Below are 17,655 nucleotides of genomic sequence, written 5' to 3' on the forward strand. Positions count from 1 at the left end.
GTCTGAACTTGACTGAATTTAAATGTCTCAGGGATGAAAAAATGAATCATGTGCTTTTTTTCTAAACAATTCATTTTGATTGTACGATGAGGTTCTCCTGCAGCCTAAAAGTGGTGCTCTGAGAGGGTATGACTGCAGCATTACACATTTGAACTGTACTTTGTCACAGTCACCAGAACAGTGTTGTCACTGATAAAAAATAAAAAAGGGTCTACAGCCATTTGAGGCCATATCCTTGCTCAGAAAAACAATGGTGAATCAGTTTTGAGTACATATGGAGCATGGACACTTTTTTTTTTTTTTTTCTTGTATAGAAGTCTCATCTTCGTTGTTGTTGGTGTAGTGGTAATCACTGGTATGAATGCACCAGCAGTGATTTTTTAAATACAGTATTTTGATACCAATCAGTGATACCAGGGGCCTTGTCTGCAGTGCTACATTATGGTGCATTGTTGTTGAAGGAACAATGCTTTGTGGCTACATAAGCAATACTCTAACATCTACAGCCACAGTCTGGATAATAGGCAGCTTTTTTTTTTTAGAGGGGTATTACTGGAGTAGCATTTATTGTAAAATATTGTGGCTTCTTTTGATCCAAAGGCATGCAAATGACTAACTAAACAGGAAATAGCTGGGGATCAGGCATGAGCCGGGAGAAACTGTATGACAAATGGAGTATATCTGGATACAGGGGCAGATATGATTTTTCTTTTCTTTTTTTAAAAACATTTTTCTCGCTAACTACACAAAACAACTGAATCAATTTTAACAAAACTCTGTCTGGGTCGAGCATGGACTAGTTAAGTTACACAGATATGTACGATTGCTCAGGCACATTGGAGGTTTTTGCTGTACTATGAGCCTAGTGCCAGTTTAAAACCTGCATGAGGCCCAGTGTATTTCAGTTGACTACCTTTAGGCTACTTTACTATTTGTAATGGGGTGATGCCTGTGGAGAAATAGATCTGAGCATTTCTACAATGTTGTCCTGCCAATTGTTACATAAAATTTGATGTCTTACATGGAAGAACAGTAGGACACCAAGTCACAGTGTATTCTACTGACTGATATGAATGCAGAGGTGACATTTTGACATGATTTTGTACTATTTCAGAGGTTTTTTCTTCCTTTTGGGAGATAAATTGCTGTGCTTTTGCCCCTCTTATGATCCTTATCACAAATACAGGCACCGCTGCCTATTCAAAGAGGCGTTTAAGTGACATCACCTTAAGACAATGCAGCACTTGGGGTTTCCCTCTGAGAGAAGGCTGACTCATGCAGCCATATTCACACAGTCTTAAGACATATGTAGAGTAAACTGATCTCTGTATGCTGGACCCATGAACTGGCGTAAACTGCACACTGGAGAAATCATTGGAGAGGATTGAAAACACCTCTCAGTTGGACTTTGACATCTGCTGGTCAGTTCAGCTATTAGAGTTTCTACTGTAAACTGTATTGTGAAATATTTTAGATTTTGTGGTCCAGGCAATGCATGGGTCTTTTTTCTTTGTCAAACAAATTATGATCATTAACTGCAAATTTAATTAACTGTTCTTGCTTTTTCTGTGGGACATCCAGATGAATCCTTATTATATTTCCTGTTATCTAAGCCCATCAAATCAGTACTGTGGAGTAATATAAAGGACATGGTTTTGTACACTCCAGTGCTCTTCCAGTTGAGGAACACTGAAACCAAGGGTAGAAATACTATACTTGAATGCAATAGAATCAAATGAGGTCTTGTTGTCAGCTGTTTTTGTCAGCAGCAATGTTATATACATTGTTATGTATGTACAGTAGAGAATCTCCCAGAGATGTTGAGGTTCTGTAAAGCTGCAATGGGGTACCCCTTTAAATTTCTCATATTTGAAAGTCCTTAGATGAAGAGCCATTACAGTTCCCTGTTGAAGTGTTGTGTATGCAAATGATAAATTTGCCACTGTGTTGACTCCATCACTGCACAAGGAGTATCAATAATCTGCTTTTTGAAGCTATTAATGTACACAACACACAAACTCAAACTTCTTAAGTAGCAGGATTTTCAATAAATCATCAAAAGCCTTGTTGGACCTAACGGTTCTTCATCTTACGGATCGGTCACACAAATAAAGATGTAAATACAGATTTTTATTTTTTTTTTATCATAAAGGTATTTGTTGAGAAAGTTAATTCTTAAATGCGCTGTACAACCTTGTATAATTTTTTTCCAAAATATAGTTGTGTGTATTTCGCTGTTTTTTTATTTTTATTTTACAGAATCCTATACACTCGATGTCTGCATTGAGATTAGGTGATATCCTGAACATTGGAGAGAAGAGAAAGAAGAGAGGAGAAGGGCAGATGTTGTCCAGTGCTATTGTTGTCCTCAGTGAAGACGCTGAACCCCATACCTCGGCTCTCTTCTGTCCCGAACCTCAATCTGAAAGAAACACAATTTTCTCAGTCCATAGAAAATAAATAATCTGACCAAACATTAAGCAAAATTTATTTTCCTGGTTGGGGGAGTACTTTTTATTGTGGCTCCGAGGAGCTTAGTTGGGTTCAGGAATTAGCTTGAGTGATGTCATCAAGGCCACTCATACAGGAGACAAACTCTTGAATAAAGTCTGACGAAGAAGAAGAAGAGGAAGAGGAAGAAGAATGTATATACTGTATGTACAGGCCCCTGTACACAAGCATACACACGCACACACAAGGGGGCCGTAAGTTCTTGGGGGGCCCTGCCTTTCTCAAGAGCACCTCAGAAGAGCTCTGGAGGTAAACTGGCAACTCTTCAAATGCCAGTTCACACTCCAAAATTGTTGGTCCACGTTGGTCTTCAACCGGCGACCCTTTGGTCCCCAGTCCAAGACTTTGTGGACTGAGCTACTACCGCCCCCAAAAGACCATTAATACCAAAGACAGGCTGCTGCTGGACGGCATTTTTTCACAAATATAGGAACTTTTGTATTTAGAGCTTGATCGACAGAACAAATCCCAACACAAATGAAGATTCTTAAATAAGTCTGCTGGGATAGGCTCAAGAAACCCCCGTGACCCGCAAAAGCAGAAGAAGCAGATAAGAAGATGAATGAATGAATGTATGAAGTTATTCATTAGTTCCTTGGAATATTTATGAATCATTACTAATTTGTTTATACTTCTCAGTAATTTTGTCATGAGTACAAGCTGGGGGCTTGTGCTTTTAATAGCAATATTTTTCAATTCCAATCATCTGCTCAAACTACAACAAGAAACATACTGGTTTATGGTATAAAATTGTAACTGCATTGTTATACATTCGTCTAAATGCACACGTTTAATAGGTCCAAGTAAATGTATGTCTCAAATACAACATATGTGAAATGTATAACACAAAAGTCACTTACCCTTGACACAGCAAAATCTGTAACAAAAAAACAAAGGTGTAAATGTACAGCAATGAAATAAAAGATCATATTTAAACAAATCACCTTATTTGAATATGATCAGTATATCTTAATACTGAAGGTGAGTTTTATTTTGAAAACCAAATCTGTTTTTATTCACTAAATATCTTTTCATAAATTATTTCTCATCTAATATTGTAAGATGGTTTCTTAGTAAAAAAAAACAAAAAACTTGTTCTTCTGCTGTTGAATCATGCGGACACTGTCCTGGCTGTAGGTTCTTTGTATTCGCTGACATAAGGAAGCCAACAGGACTTTTGTTTCTACATGGCTGCTGAAACACTGGATGCATTTAATATGTAAAATGACTGAGACTCTGAGTGAGGTTAATCAGATAAGAACTGAAAGACACACCCACACTCTGCAATATCTCCAGTTGCCATGGAGACCGTCATGGAGAACCGAGACATCTTATGTCACTTTATCTCTCATTCTCTTCCTCTCAGCTCCATATCTGTTTCTATATCTCTCACAGTATACTTTGTCTCACGATACAGATCTTGCTGTCTTTTCTTTTGGTTTCACTCCATTTCTTTTTGTGTTGGTGTACATAAGGGGTTTTCTTTTTAATTGATTTCAACCGTATCTTTCACTCATTTTTTCGTGGTTTTAAACGCTTGTGAAATAAAAATGCTAATTTAATTTGGTTAGTTTCTTTTTGACTTTTAATACTTTTCGTTTACTTTATCCAATTCAGGAAGAAATTAAATACAATTATTGGATTTGTACGTGTTCATATTGCAGCATGCAAAAGTGAGTCAAGCTGTCCTCTCTTTCGTCAGAAATATTACTGCCTTAATAAACCTCTTCTTTTTTCTTTCTTCCACATTTTGGAACCCCAGCAGTGTGTAGCACAGTCTGTTTTCACAGCGAGTTCAGTCAGAGGGATGAGCTCTGATAGCATGACCTGATCTACATGATTCTGCAGGTGGCACTGTGCTATAGTGGTTAGCACTGTTGCCTCACAGCAAGAAGGTCATGGGTCCAAAACCCCAGCAATTCCAACAGGGCCTTCCTGTGTAGTTTGCATGTTCTCTCCTTGTCTGAATGGGTTTTCTCCGGGCACTCCGGTTTCCCCCCATAATCATGAAAAACATGCATCTAAGGAACATTAGGTTATGTTGGCCCACAGTGGCAGCAGTCTGACAAACTCTCCATCTGACCTCGTAATTTTGTTGTATGATTGCATAACGGCCAATAAAGCTTCTGTTTTTATTTTTATTTTCTTCATGATTGATCTTTAACTATCAGGTAATGTTTCAGCGAGACACAGATTGTCTTTTGGCCGATCATGTCATCCTATATCCTACAGTGGTATTATTTAAGTTGATATTGTATGAATCATTGCAACATATGCGTCTTACAAGATAATATACTGTATGTCTTGGTTTCCACAGAAATATTTGATGCTCCTTTACAATTTAAAGAAGTTGATACTGTGATTGTACCACCTTAAAGCAAAGAATGTGTAACATTGTCTTTTTGATCAGCTGGGAAAGGCTGTAGTGACACCCTATGTGAAATACTGCTGTTGAACTACACGACCGTAACATGTCTAAATGTTCAATTACTGCATATGTTGATAAAACATGGTGATATAAAATGCATTATCTATCTCACTATTTGTGAATGATTTGTTAATTAATGATTGTTAACATGTTCATTCATGTAGCACATTTGCAACCAGAGTCAGGGTTTTACAATGAATGATGTTGATCAATGCCCGATTAAAGTAAGTTTGTCTACTGAAATAATAAAATTGTTAATTTTTGTTAACTTAACCTATGCAAAATCAATGCTCTCCTTATTTGGATACATGGTAGGTGGCACGGTGGCATAGTGGTTAGCACTGTTGCAAAAAGGTCATGGGTTCAAACCCCAGCATTTCTTTCTGTGAAGAGTTTGCATGTTCTCTCCGAGGTTGGTGTTCTCCGGTTTCACCCCCATCATTAGGAAAAAAATGCTTCTAAGGAATATTAGGTCATGTTGGCCCATACTGGTGGCGCACCCAGGTTGCAGCAGACCAGGACCAGCTCTCCATCTAACCTTGTATTTTTGTTGTACCATTTGTATGATGACAAATAAAAACATTTATTTTAATGTATATATGTAGAATAGAAAAATTTAAAGCGGTAGTGTTTTCACTGCTACTTTACTTACCTTTGTTGTCCGTCTGCAGGTCATCTAGGTAGAAGTCCGTCTGTCGGTTACCCAGGACAAAAGCCAGGAAAGAGAGAATGAGGGCATCCAGAATGCCCATGATGGCCAGCATATAGGCCCAGCGTACAGAGCAATCTCCCAGGGAGTATTTCCCTGTATGCTCCCCACACATGTCCCGGATCACCTCGGCGTCCCACCCGTCAGGGAAGATCATACAACCCAGCACCAGGCACACTCCTGAAGGGGGCCAAAGAAGAGGAGGGAAGATAATTTCAGAATAAAATATGGAGTGGGCAATGAAAAAGAGGGAGAAGAGGGAAGAGGTTGAATATAATTATAAGTATGGGTTCCATCGTAGTGATTGGGATTGTCTACCATTTGTCATATTTTATTCTGTTTTACTCAGCCCTCGTGTTGTCTTATGGAAGCCCACAGATGGGTGGCTTTTCCATCTAAAATAATCCAAGGAACTAATTAACCCATTAAAGACTGGCTGTGCAGAACCAGAGAACTTCATATAAATCATAATGTACAGCAGTGATGTTGTAGTTTTGACATGTTTTAACACTAGAAGTACATCTAAGCTGGAAAGTACTTTATCCTGAATTGAAGCTTTGTGTTGTGCTATGAGATTGTGTTATGAGATGGTTAAAACCAGTGTTTGCTGTAACACAAACCTCAGACTGCACTGTTTTTAGTAATAATAATGTAGGGCCATTCAAGGACCACCAACTCCACCAAGCCTGAGAAACCTTTCCGAATGCTTCTTCTCACTGAAACTTCCGTTCCTTTTTGCAGTGTATACAAAACTGGTATGTAGTTTCTTTCACCATGAACACAGATCTAGATATTGAATCCAACCAGGAAAATTGTCAGATGGAAAAAGCTGTTTTGTATTCCATTGGATAAGTTTTTGATCACCATGTATTACCAACCTTGACAACTACACATCTGTAAAAAATTTATTGTGAAATGTTAGAAAAAAATTAATAATTAAGAGGATGCCTTCGGGTCCTGTCGAGTGGAAAGAAAATCACTGACATATCCCTGTCAACTGCTTCAACTCTAAATTTTCTTGGCACCCTGTCTTACACATGCTCATTTCTCCCAACAAGTTTACTTCTTTAAATCTTTGTCGGATTTGTGGCTGCTCGTAAATGGCCCTGTGGGACACCTTTAATTTGTAAGCAAATATGTAATGTATGTGTATGTAATAAGCTCTTCCTCATCCATCTCTGTGATGAACACCTACCATGCAACAGCTTTTGTGGAAGTTACCTCCATGTCAGAGGTATTAAGGACTGGAGATCTATGCAAATTCAAAAAACATGATGATATGTAATAATCTCCTACCAAGAACTTTTTAAGCCAACAGATGCCAATTGAAATATACTGACATCACCTAGCCCATGTGCTAGCTACCTGGCTAAATTAATAAAAAATAGAGACGTAAAAACTTCAAGGTGCTGTTGGGTGTTGCAAAACTAACAACTCTTACTGCTAGACATTTTCTCCAATGTGGAGCGATTGGCTATGGGACAGTAAATGAATGGGATAATGCACCCTATCCATTATTTACCTGGAGACAAATGAGTGTATGGCTGCGTGAATTCAAATCACAAAGTTCACACGTACACGTACACGCACACACCCACCCACCCACACACACACACACACACACACACACACACACACACACACACACACACACACACACACACACACACACACACACACACACACACACACACACACACACACAAACAAAAACACACGCATTGCATGCCCAAACACATACCAAATATATGTACTGTATATCTAGTAATTGGATGAAAACCCCCACAAAGGAACTTTGCGAAGTCCATACATGAAGTTACAATGCTGCAACAACAACGGTAGTATTTTAGACTTTTTATACCTCTGCTCATTCATCAAAGTGAGCCTAGGGAGCTGATTATGCCATATTCTTTGTTTACTAGCACTGTTTAAATAGTATTCAGTCTGCACCTGAGCGCCTGCAAGCAAAGTAGTGGGTTCCACTGTGAGAGGAGGAACATATATGGTGGACATCTTTATCCCTGCCCAAACATGGATCAGGATTTACGGTACACATTAGAGACATATTAACTATATTATCAATACATCCTCAAAAGAAAGACCTTAGTTTGAGTTGTGTGTTTGTTGAAGTAGTGTCTGTGGGTATCTGTGGGTATACTGTAAAGAAAAGCAATTTCTCCCTCAGGGAATAATAAAAGGTTCTGATTCTGACATCAAAGAGTTAACAATCAACAACTACTTCATTGCACTACCGGGAGATACAAACCTATGCATGCTCTATTGCCATCTACACAATAACTTCCATTATTGATACATTGGATACAGTATTATATGTCATAATATATCCCAACACAATGATACATTTAAAAGTGTCGGACTGGCAGCTGAGCATGCTGGTCACTGGTGGGACAACTCAAGAACCAGTTATTTTTTAGGTTATATTAGAAATTTGGCAAAATATTCTGGGGGGAAAAGCAGTATTCTTTTTTTTTTTTTTTCTATCTGTTTTTCTTTTTTACTAATTTCCATAGTGACATCATATTATCACCAGAATCTCTTGGAGCTTTGATTATTTTCTCCTCACTCTCTGAAATGTGCTTTATGACACAGGTCGTCCTTGTCTTTCTGAAGAGGATTTAAGATAACGTTTTTTATATGATACATCTGACAATGAACATGATTTATGTATCATTTAGCCCATGACTGATATGCAATCAATCAATCAATCAATCAATCAATCAATCAACCAACCTTTATTTATACAGCACTTAATCACATCAGCAGACATTTCAAAGCACTTTAATAGACAGAGAAACCCAACAAGACCTTCCAGACCAAGCATAAGTGAAGGGCAGAACTGGGAAAGAATTGAGTGCTTGCCGGATCTAAAGGGGAGGCATATGAGTTTAAGTCCGTTAGTCAAATGGTTGAACCCGGTCACATTAGTGATTCCTTCTGAACACCGCTGTTTCATCTACTAACCATCCATCCTGAGAAAATGGTGTGAAGTGACCTCAAAACAGTGGATGAGGCAGGATATATGATTAGACACCATGTCTAATGTAAAACAGACCGCCATGTAAATGTGAAGAGTCTCGTTTCAAGTTGGGATGTGCAACATTAGACAATGAAACTACTCTGTCAAAATGATTCCAAGTGTAATGAGAAGATGGTAGGAGAATGCATTTTATGATGATAATACACTAATTGTAATGACAAAGTAAATGGAAGCGATTGTCAGGGGAAATCATCATGTTATTAGTTTTTTTTATGACCGTAATGGATGATACAAATCAGCAACTGAATAATGACTGTCACGTAACATTCTGTATGGATTTCTGATGAAAGCTTCGCCCCTGGAATGAAAACGAAATTAAGTGTGAGCTTCATTTTGAAAGAGCAGATGCAGAATCACTTCAATAATTTGATTGGTCAAAACATGTCATTATTTTCTGTGGTAAGGAGTTAGTACTAGTGATTAATTTTTAAACATAATAGCATAATGCACTTGTCACCACAAGCATTATTCACGACTACCAGCTTGATATATCCCTTACTGTCAAAATATATTTTGTGACTCATCACAGTGTTTTTTTACAGTTATGCTGTCAATCTAATAGAATGTAATCATCCAAGAGTCTCCTCTTTCTGTAGCCAACAGTACGCTCACAAAGCATGTACTGTACATCACAGAACACCCACTGCCTGGACCAGCAGGATGATGGGGAATGGACCAGACCCTCAAGAAAAAAACAGGCGACCTCCAGTGGAGAATTTTACATGGTGACATCGGTTCTAATGCTTTTATCTGTTTTTAACCCTGCCGTGTCAAGCCAGTGTCCCTTCTGTCTCCTGTATGAGACGGTTTTTTTCATGTTTTTAGTGAGTTTAAGACACTTGCAGTGCTCTTCACTCTTAACAAATGTTTTTGTTTTGTGCAGTGAAAGTTTTAATATCAGAAATTGTATTTATGATGCTGTGTACAACAAAGCAAATCAAAAAAAGTGGCAGCTTTTAAATTTCATTTCAGGTGAAGTTAAACTTGTAACTTATGTGACCAGAAAGAGGGAGATTAAAAACAATATACTTCAAGAAGCAGTTTTTTGTTGCAACATCGGATATTGTTTACAACTAGAGTTTGGTTTTTATAAAATGAAAAAAGACTTGAACAGCTTCAGGAACATCTGGTGCCAAAAAATATCTTTTGCACTTTAGTTGATGATCAACTTACATTTGCAAATTTCTTGATGTAATACAATGATTTTTAAATTGTATTTATTTTTATGTATGTTTTTTTTTTGTACTTTGAAGCACTTTAGCACTTTTCTTACTGTGTAAAATTATAAAATATAAAAAATCTTCTTTTTAAAAATCAAATCTTCTCTGAACTCATGAGATGGACTGAGATGTTTGGGTAGCTGTGGTTTTCATATCTATAACAAGATGTAAACTCGTTTACACAAGTGGAAATTCAATCCACATGTCAATGACTCATTGGGTAGGTGTGTTTAACAACTTAGCTGATGCATTTGTCAGAGTTTTATTTTTTAAATTCATTTACAGCATGTTTAATGTGAAAGTAATCATGGCTGAGCTGACAATAGTGACAAGAAATGCAGAAAGTGCTGAATTAGTATAGATTCTGAAATGCATCCATTTGCATCATGATTACTGATTATTACACTTTTTTCCCTTCACAGATAACTAACTGCCATTCACATGTTTAACACCAAGTACAACAATAAGTTGGAAGATAAGTTATTCTGAAATAGATTTATTTCAGAAAACAGGATATTTAGAGTATTGCTGAAAGAAAGCATGAAACATTAATGGCCAAGTCAGTCCACATTTTTTCTCCTCTGCGACGGCCTTAACGTCAGTATAAAGATTGCCATCAATGGGCTAAGAGTAAACCCAACTTTGCATAACCAAAGGAAAGCCCTTTGAAGTTGTTCAATTATGGAGTCAGAGGGGAGGACCTTCGAAGGAGGCCAGGGGAGGAATCAATCACATGGGGAAAGGAAAGAAAAAGGAGGGAGATAAAGAATGGAAGGGTAAAACAGTTTGTATGAAAAAGAAGTTAGATGGCTACTGCTTCACAACATCAGTTTTCAGATACATTATTTTCTATTGTTACTTTTTATCCTTCAACATAATCAAGGAGGATATAATGCAGTCTCAATTATGTCTGTCATTTTGTCAAACAAATCTGACAAACAATCCAGTTTGATCAGGCATTGTTGATTAGCACTTTGATTTTTTTGAAAAATGTTATTTTCTGCCTTTGCCATGGAAAGATGTGGGTTAGGATGAAAATATTGATGCTCCAGGCTCACCAAAGGATTGGAAGATATGTCACTTACAGATGAATCATATTTCCATATCTGATAAAAACAATCAGTTTGAATAGAAGAAGAATGTTTGAAAAAAAACAAAACAAAACGTTGACATGTTTGTGATCCCAAAATTTGAAAGTATGCTACAAATAATTGATTCATAGCACCTGAACCTATACACTTATGTAATATTTTGAGGGGTTTTTTACCTACATGTCAAACAGATCATTTAATTCAAGACAGTCAAAATGATGACATAAGAGTTATGAAACTATTAGCAACATGTGCATGTGCTAAGCAGCTGAACAACAACAACTAATAATAATAATAATAATGGAAATTCCACAATAAAATAATAATATCAGGCTTCATACCAAACATATGAAAATAATAAATAGCTACCTTGTTCTATGGAGCTATGCTACGGTACACTGCTAACATAAATGTATTGGTATTATAAACCAAGCCAACCCACCATAGAGTTCTCCCACCAGCAGACAGCGCATCTCGGTGTGACTCAGAACTGGCATGGGCATCTTTGACAAGGAATGTGAATGAATGAATGAATGAATGAATGAATAAATATATATTTTTTATGACTCATAGAGAAAGAAACAGACAAATAAATGTCCAACTGTCAAGCATGTTTATCAATGCATCTTTGACGTGGAGCTGTTATACGTCAGAAAATAGTCGGCTTTAACTCTGTCCATTCTGTGTGTACACGTGGACACGGGTCACACACACTAACGTCACAGCGGTTGTCGCCGTAGGGAGGCGCCCCCCGGATAGAAAAAGTTTCAGTTACAGCGTTACAGCGTCCACAAGACAACGCAGACCCAGCATTTTCAAATAACTTGACTTTCGCAGGTGTTTTTGTCCCAGATGTCTTCTTTGTCGTGTGGACGAAAGATGTAACCGCAACAAAAAGTCTTGCTGGCCGATGCTTTACGCAGTATTGTTCACGTGATTCCTTCTGGAAGATGCGCTGTGATTGGTTGGGAGGTAGTGGGTGGAGTTAAAATGTGACACCGTGAGGTTTTCAAGTGGCTTATTCAAATATATAGGTGGGGAGATAATGATAATAATAAAAATAATAATAAAAGAAAACAGTGTGGTAGGTAATGACACCTAGTCCTCGTACCTTGCTCTTTCTGTTTTAACAAAGCTGTGTTTTCAGGTGGCTTCAACAGCATTTTCTCAGAAGGAGAAGCTTTTCTGATACCTGTGAGGAACTGGAGAAACTGTTTTTATCCCCACACTAAAGCCGGACTAAAATGAAAAAAACTAATGAAATACTACGACAAATATTAAAAGGTAACCCTCAGATTGCAGGAGAAAAGGGCATTACTAGGCCCTTATCTGACTAGAAAGAAAAAAAATTAGCTTGACTGTTGTCTGTTTTACAGTATGAGTTTTTGACGAAAACCACAAGGCAAATGTACAATTATAATCAGTGTTGGGCCGTACATTTCACAACTAGGCCTCCAGTGATGTTCTCCTTAGTCAAATGTGAATAAATACAACCCATAATACTTTAAACTGCTCCCACCACTGCCACCTACAGTATGTAGCGTTCAGGACTGAGGTTTTTATAATTTCTCTCAAATGGGACAAAAACCGGCGTCAGCCCCACTCCTTTTATTGTCACTCGCACAGAAGAACCCCGCATGTCACTGCAAAACAGACTGAAATGACCATCATTTATGACACCACAGCTAGAGAAACTAAATACAGACATATATTAACATACTACTAGATGTTGCATCACCTCTATCATGTATAAAACAGGCTATTTTCCAGCAGGGAAACACGTCTCTTTGTGAATTTCCACTACAATCACAGTTTCGTAAGTGCACCACATTATTTACACGCATCGCAGAGGGCAAGACTTTTTTTTTTAGTATATTTGTAATTTTATTTTGCTACAATTGATTTGATATAAATGAAATTGAATTACAAGAACATTAAATATGAAAACTTATATAAATGAAATGCTTGTACTCACAGAAACAGCTGTCCAAACAGCTTATTTAAACACAAAATCTATACTCCTTTCTTTACTCAAGAGCACTCCGTTAGCTGGGAACAGATTAGCTAGTTCACGTTAGCGAGAACAGGTTAGCTCCTTCAGAGATTGGTCCCTCGTCTCACTAGAGCTTCTCTTCAAATGTGCGACTCATAGCGTCTGCATAGCGCCGCCTTCTCAGAGTGAGTATCCAATCACAGAACACGTACATGTCAGGTGAATGTGAGGCCAGCCAGAAGGCATTAGCCTCGCCAACTCATGATCTGATTGGCTATCACATCTGTCTATTAACTATATGTTCTCATTCACTCACAGTGCAGGGAGACCAGCATTCTAGATTCTGAAGGCCCTGGGCAAATTTTATTCAACCTGGCAACACAAGCTAGCTGAATTCTGATTGGATAAAACCTCTCTAACCTAAAAAAAGAACACTGACCCAGTGTTGGCCTATGTCATATTATATCCCAATGTATAATTATATATTTACACGAATATTTGAATGTTTATTTAAAGAAACTGCATTAAGATTAACATAACATTAATTAACTTAAAATGCATTTAGATTAACTTTTATCATAAATATCATGATTTCTGGTTATGTTAGACCAGCAGAGAAGGCCTTGCTGGCCCTGAGCGCCCACCACTGGTGGGCTAAGTACTACTTAGCCAGAGCCAATGAATGTGGGGTATACAAAATGTATGGCCGTTTACACAATGGAAAGGAAACTCTTATATTTGTGACGTCCGTCCGTTTGCGAACAGGAGGGGGTGAACATTTTTCTAAATACTATCGTACCGTCGTCAAAAAAATGGGCAAAACTCAACCAAAAAGGATTAAATCAAAACTTTGTTTTGCATGTTTATTAAATTTCCTTCCAGCCTTGGTCATGTATGTAATCAACAACCAATCTATTGCCAAAACAACAAGGAAACATCACCAGACCATCCAGTTGTGTTTCTGCTGCAGACTCTGTTGAATTCGATTAGACTATGAATCCCTACTTCGATCTTATTCTGTACGAATGATTTTGAATAGTCTTTCCACCAGATTACAGATTCAACGGAGGTCAGGATGGCGTTGGCACTGTAATGGATGTCCTGCTGGTTTTGGTTCCAGGTGTCTAACCCTCGCAACAGGATGTTTCCAACTCTGGAAAGTTACATTGTCAAAAACTTCAACTATTAATGCTCTAAAAAAATGTAGAAATCACTGTTCAGATGGTAAAGTAAAGGAATATGCGTTGTTTTGCAGCAAAAGCTTGGCTGCAAATCAGTTGGCTATTATTTAGCTGGCGCTCTCCATGTTAGCAGTCTAGCGTAGCTCCACAGAACAAGGTAGCTATTTATTCTTTTCATATGTTTGGTATGAAATCTGATATTATTGTATTTTCGTGGAATTTCCACGGGTTCTCGCTGGTATATATACATATATACTAGCGGGTTTTACAATTAAAATATTTTTTTAAACAAATTTCAAAGTTTATTTTCCGAGACTCATCCAAATTTAAATGCATTCTTCTTTTAATAAGGTGAATTACAGTTGCACTGTACAGTTGCACTGTATCTGCTCAACCATATTGTTTAATATTAACTAACTCATAACCTGCCTTACAATTTTAATTCTACAAACACAAATGTTTATAATCAACATAGGAGGACATCTACTGCAACATGACAATAGAATGTCTAGCGTGTTTTGTACTTGAAAGTTTATTAAAAAACAAAAATATAGAACATTAATAACCAAGTTATTCACATACTGAAATGATATCCTATAACAGCTCCTTCATGGTGCACTTCCAATGAGCAACTTATAAAGGAGACGGTGCCTTGCTCAAGGGCACCTTGGCAGTGCTCTTAGGTGAACTGACACCTTCCACTGTCAGTTCACACTCCAAAATTTACACGGGTCTTGAACCACCAACCATCTGGTCCCCAGTCCAAGACTGAGTGGAGTGAGCTACTGTCGCCCCCAAACAGCATTATATTCACATTTTATTATACACTAGCGGGAACCTGTGGAAATTCCATGATAAAACACGATAAAACTATAACGTCAAGCTTTTTTTTTTCTTCACTGTCACAGGAAAACAAAAAGTTGTGTCCGACACAGCCATAACGGCTCCATGTGTGTGGGACGGAGGAACGCAATGACAAAGGCCGCTTTGGCGTTACAGTCCTGCCATCCCCGTAGATGTCAGCTTTGTGAGTTTGGTCCTTGTGAATAAAGCATCGGGGTTCCCCACACGACAACGTGAAGTCCATCACTATCAAAAAATATAAACTGCTATGTTTGATGAAGCCAAAACTACTCCGTAAGTGAGAGACATGGACAAATGTGAAGACCGGAGCAAACTCGGATAGCGGTCTGAACTTCTGGTTAGATGCCGGAAGCGTGACAGCGTGAGGTTTTCAAGTGAGCTTATTCAAATATATAGGTGGGGAGATTATTTAGTACTCTAAAGAAAAGATTCTTAAGAATGAAATGTGATTTACAAATCAATATACTTTTATTACTGTTATTCTTCTTCTTTTCTTTCGGCTTTTCCCTTCAGGGGTCGCCACAGTGAATCAGTTGCCTCCATCTAACTTTGTGTTCTGCATCCTCTTCTCTCACACCAACTATCTTCATGTCCTCTTTCACTACATCCTCTTTTGTCTTCCTCTAGGCCTCCTGCCTGGCAGTTCAAAACTCAGCATCCTTCTACCAATATATGCACTTATCTCTCCTCTGGACATGTCAAAACCGTCTGTCTTGCGTCTCTGACTTTATCTCCAAAACCTCTAACATGTGCTGTCCCTCTGATGTACTCAATCTTGATACTATCCATCCTGGTCACTCCCAAAGAGAACCTCAGCATCTTCATCTCTGCTACCTCCAGCTCTGCCTCAATGACTCTGTCTCTAGACCAGTGGTTCTTAACCTTGTTGGAGGTAACCCTGCCGGTTTCATATGCTCACCGAATCCTTCTTAAGTAAAAAAAATTTTTTATTTTTTTTTCAAATTTAAGACATAAGTATATGTTTTACTGATGCATTTAATGAATTGTGCATTAATGTCAGCTTTTTCAAACGACAAAACCTTGACACGCCCCCCTTAGCCATACAGTGCATGAACTCACATTAAATTACCTACCTGCAAATCAGTGTGACTTCTGCTGTTATTGAGAGACCAGATATGCGTGGCTTCACCTTGGCAAGTGCTACTCTGATGTCATTTTCAGAGCAAAGTCTGTTTCTGTTGTTTTCCATGCAGCTTAAGGAAGTGTTCCTTTATTTTTGCCAGTGCCAGACTAGAGTTGCTGAACTTGACATTCAAATCATGCAGAACGCTGACTCCCATCACGTTCCGTTATGCTGTACATGTAAATTCACTTTGCACATATTCGTCCGACCACTTTCTTTTTTTGCTCAACATAGTTACTATGAACTAAAATATTAAGAAAACAATCAGATGATGTACCATCATGACAGGCATAAATCGACTACTGAGTGCACAAAATCCCCTGTAGCACAGGTAGGCTAATCGATGTAGCGTGATCACCTGCAGCCAGTGATGGCTAAGGGGGGCGTGTCATCACGACTTGACACGATGTGTCAAATGTACACAGTGATTCGTGCACGTTCGGCAAAAATACCCGACACAATGTGTCAGGTGTTTTGTCTGAACATTTGTGAGCAGCAGTATGGTTTCATGCCAAAAAAGAGTACTACAGATGCAGTTCTTGACCTCCATCTCCGCCGAACCCCTGAGACCAACTCACTGAACCTATAGGGTTTGATCAAAATCAGGTTAAGAACCACTGCTCTAGACCAAACAACATTGCTGGTCTCACCACACTTTTGTACACCTTTCTTTTCATTTTAGCTGAAACTCTTCTGTCACACATCACACCTGACACTTTCCTCCACCCGTTCCATCCTGCCTGGACACGCTTCTTCACCTCTTTTCCACACTCTCCATTGCTCTGGACTGTTGACCCTAAGTACTTAAAATCCTCCACCTTCTTAATCTCTTCTCCCTGTAACCTCACTCTTCCACTTGGGTCCCTCTCATTCACACACATGTACTCTGTCTTACTGCGGCTAACTTTCATATCTCTCCTTTCCAGGACAAATCTCCACCTCTCTAGCTTCTCCTCCACCTGTTCCCTGGTCTCACAACAGATCACAATGTCATCTGTAAACATAATAGTCCATGAAAATTCCGGTCTAACCTCGTCTGTCAGCCTGTCCTTCACCATAGCGAACAAGAAGGGGCTCATAGCTGATCCCTGATGCAGTCCCTCCTCCACCTTGAGCTCCTCTGTCACACCTACAGCACACCTCACCACTGTCTTACAGTCCTCATACATGTCCTGCACCGCTCTAACATACTTCTCTGCCACTCCAGACTTCCTCATACAATACCACAGTTCCTCTCTGGGCACCCTGTCATAAGATTTCTCCAGATCTACAAAAACACAATGCAGCTCCGTTTGGCCTTCTCTGTACTTCTCTATCAACATCCTCAAAGCAAATACTGCATCTGTGGTACTCTTTTTTGGCATGTAACCATACTGCTGCTCACAAATGTTTACGTCTGCCCTTACTCTAGCTTCCACTACTCTTTCTCATAACTTCATTGTATGGCTCTTCAGCT

The 17,655-nt window shown here is 38.5% G+C and overlaps 1 protein-coding gene across 1 annotated transcript in view; it reads right to left on the bottom strand.

The window, feature by feature from the left end:
* Nucleotides 1-2,368: 2,368 nt before the first annotated feature.
* The window catches only part of LOC137612410 (LHFPL tetraspan subfamily member 4 protein-like), a 40,437-nt gene continuing 25,150 nt past the window's right edge, over nucleotides 2,369-17,655 (bottom strand). Inside the window, exons 2-4 of the mRNA XM_068340918.1 lie at nucleotides 5,592-5,828; nucleotides 3,372-3,388; nucleotides 2,369-2,422 (exon numbers count right to left, since the gene is read on the bottom strand). Of these exons, the coding sequence (XP_068197019.1) occupies nucleotides 2,369-2,422; nucleotides 3,372-3,388; nucleotides 5,592-5,828 (308 nt within the window). The remainder of the gene's footprint in view (nucleotides 2,423-3,371; nucleotides 3,389-5,591; nucleotides 5,829-17,655) is intronic.

This window comes from Antennarius striatus, chromosome 2, assembly GCF_040054535.1.
Source record: "Antennarius striatus isolate MH-2024 chromosome 2, ASM4005453v1, whole genome shotgun sequence".
Taxonomy (NCBI): Eukaryota; Metazoa; Chordata; class Actinopteri; order Lophiiformes; family Antennariidae; genus Antennarius; species Antennarius striatus.